At 40.5% G+C, this 2,500-nt stretch overlaps 1 protein-coding gene across 2 annotated transcripts in view; it reads right to left on the reverse strand.

Annotated features, from left to right (window-relative positions):
- The window catches only part of cpne4a (copine IVa), a 45,045-nt gene that overhangs the window by 28,129 nt on the left and 14,416 nt on the right, over positions 1–2,500 (reverse strand). For both annotated transcript variants that reach the window (XM_053674810.1, XM_017453564.3), the window contains one exon: positions 539–718. In XM_053674810.1, coding sequence (XP_053530785.1) covers positions 539–718 — 180 coding nt within the window. The remainder of the gene's footprint in view (positions 1–538; positions 719–2,500) is intronic.

Below are 2,500 nucleotides of genomic sequence, written 5' to 3' on the forward strand. Positions count from 1 at the left end.
TTCCTCATTTCTGCAGCCCTGCGGATTTCCTTCAGTCTCTCGCAGTGACACAAACAAACTCCTGGACATTTTGTTAGGTGATAAATATATATCCCAAAAACTGAAAACGGAACCTATTCCTGCACACTAACATCACTGCAACATGCGCTGTAAAGTATTTCGGCTACGATATTACACATTTTAACACACAGCATGGTTTCTGTGACTCCATCAGGAAACGCCGGAGAACTGGGAAACGTGGACGCCGATCGGCTTGGATTTAAAGTCCACGTATGTTCAGTGATCTATGATACAAAATTAAACAATTATTTATTCCTTAATTGAAATGTAATGTTTAATGTTGAAATTTCTTGACATCACCACAGCAGATTTCCAACAACCGATTAAAAACATGGAGCTTACGGAGAACCCAAAGCAACCGGCTGCTAGATTCAGGCTCCCAGCAAGTTTACTTTACAGTATGGATGTGTGAATATGTAAGTGTGTGTGTGTGTGTGTGTGTGTGTGTGTGTGTGTGTGTGTGTGTGTGTGTGTATACCTGTCCCAGCGTACACTCCATGGCCCCCAGGCAGTCGACCTCCTTGGTACCATTGTGGCTGCTGCTGATGTCGTAGAGCTCGAAGCGGAGACGCTGCACCTCCTCAAAGTAGTAGTCCAGGGTGAACACTTTGGAGAAGGTGGGGTTGATGGAGCTCCGTATCACCTCCGTCCTGTCCACCTGCAGGGACACGGCAAGGCAATATTTGTTACAAGAAGACTTGGGATTCTGATTGGTCAGAAGGTATTGATTTATTTTCTACCGAAGCCGCTCTGACAGGAGTGAAGGTTTATATTAATACGCCTGCTCTTATACATTATCGTTTCTATAGTAACAGCTCATTTAACAGTGTCCATTTAGCGTTTACGGAAGGAGTCTCCAGTGCCAGCACTTTGGAAGGTTCAGAGGTAAAGCTGTAACTTAAAGTTTTCCCGCATCTTCAGGACAGAGGAGTTTACAATTCTCAGTAACATGATAAGAGTTCTTTAGTCATATTTACTTTGAGAGGGAGAGAGAGAGAGAGAGAGAGAGAGAGAGAGAGAGAGAGAGGGAGAGAGAGAGAGAGAGTATAAAAGAGAGGGCTGGTGAAGGAATGACTGTTTATAACTGCTATAACAGAAGTGAGCACAGGAACGAACTCTTTCACAGACATTCAACAACATTACTTCCAAATGCATACATATTTATAATGTATAAAAGAATAAGCATATAAATGGTATTTGAATAAAATCCAATCACATCATCACCACAAATCTGCCATAAGATCAGCCAGAAACACTGGACAAAAACATTTTAAAAACCATCTGCCCATTAAGTCACAGATCAAACGCTCCCCCTGATCAACGTGGGGGTCGTCTCTAAGCAGCATGTTCATACTGTTTATAATATTGATGGAATTTGCTTTATAATTGGCTGTTAAATGCGTTAGAACGCTTATCATGTGATATTGATATCGAGGCGAACTTTAAAATAAACTCTACGTATAAATCATCAGAACTGCTACATTTTCAGTTTCTTTTTTTTTTTTTTTAATAATTTTGCAAAGAACTATAAAGGATGTGAATCCTCTTTCAATCTAGTATTCACCTTCACGAGCACAAGCCTGTGGCTAGATCAAAGCCCTTTTTATTGCGTATACCTTTCTGCGCGTAACATTTTTATCCGTTATGTTGAAACCAGCACACAGATTTCCTTCAGGATTCTTTATATCATTCATCACTGAACCGGAGACGGATTTATGGGATTTCAAACGAAATCTTACTTCGCTGTAGCTATAAAGTCTACAGCGAGACGCCTGGAGCGAAGGCGCCCCATGAGCAGAGCGTGTTTTTTTTTTTCGCTGTACTGTTCATCTAAACCCTGGGGATTTCCGAGTACACGCCTCTGTAAAGTTCCTGTGAGATTCGAGGGAAAAGAAAAGGATTTAATGACTTTCATGAAGTCTATCTGACTCCAGTGATTTGTCTGAGATTGAGCCGCAGACTAAATGCAGCAATGATACAGCATTAAGCCTATAGAGACATGAGCAGAGACGAACACGAGAAACCTCGGGGTATTCTGGATCAATGTTACTAGAAAGGAGACTAAAATTAAGCTAAATAATGTAATAATTGTAATAAATGTAGTAAAATAATAATAAAAGATGAAGTGGTGAGCCAGCCAGGAGAAAATAACAGACATCGTGCTAGCTGCATTTTTTTCATTCAGTGTTAGACCGAATGAAAGATGCAATAAATATTATACAGTATACCTCATGATAACTGGCTCTTTAATAAAAGCTGAAGTAGCAAGATAGCTAGCGGTAAACAACAGACTTAGTACTCTGAAAAATGCTGATGTTGCATAATCATCAATAAAAGCTGCACCACTGACAGAGAAGTTGCTGAAGATGGATGAATTGTAGTGTAGTGGTGAGCCAGCCAGGAGTAATCAACAGAGCTCGTGCTAACTGCTAGACATACT

This window comes from Ictalurus punctatus, chromosome 23 (assembly GCF_001660625.3).
Source record: "Ictalurus punctatus breed USDA103 chromosome 23, Coco_2.0, whole genome shotgun sequence".
Classification (NCBI taxonomy): domain Eukaryota; kingdom Metazoa; phylum Chordata; class Actinopteri; order Siluriformes; family Ictaluridae; genus Ictalurus; species Ictalurus punctatus.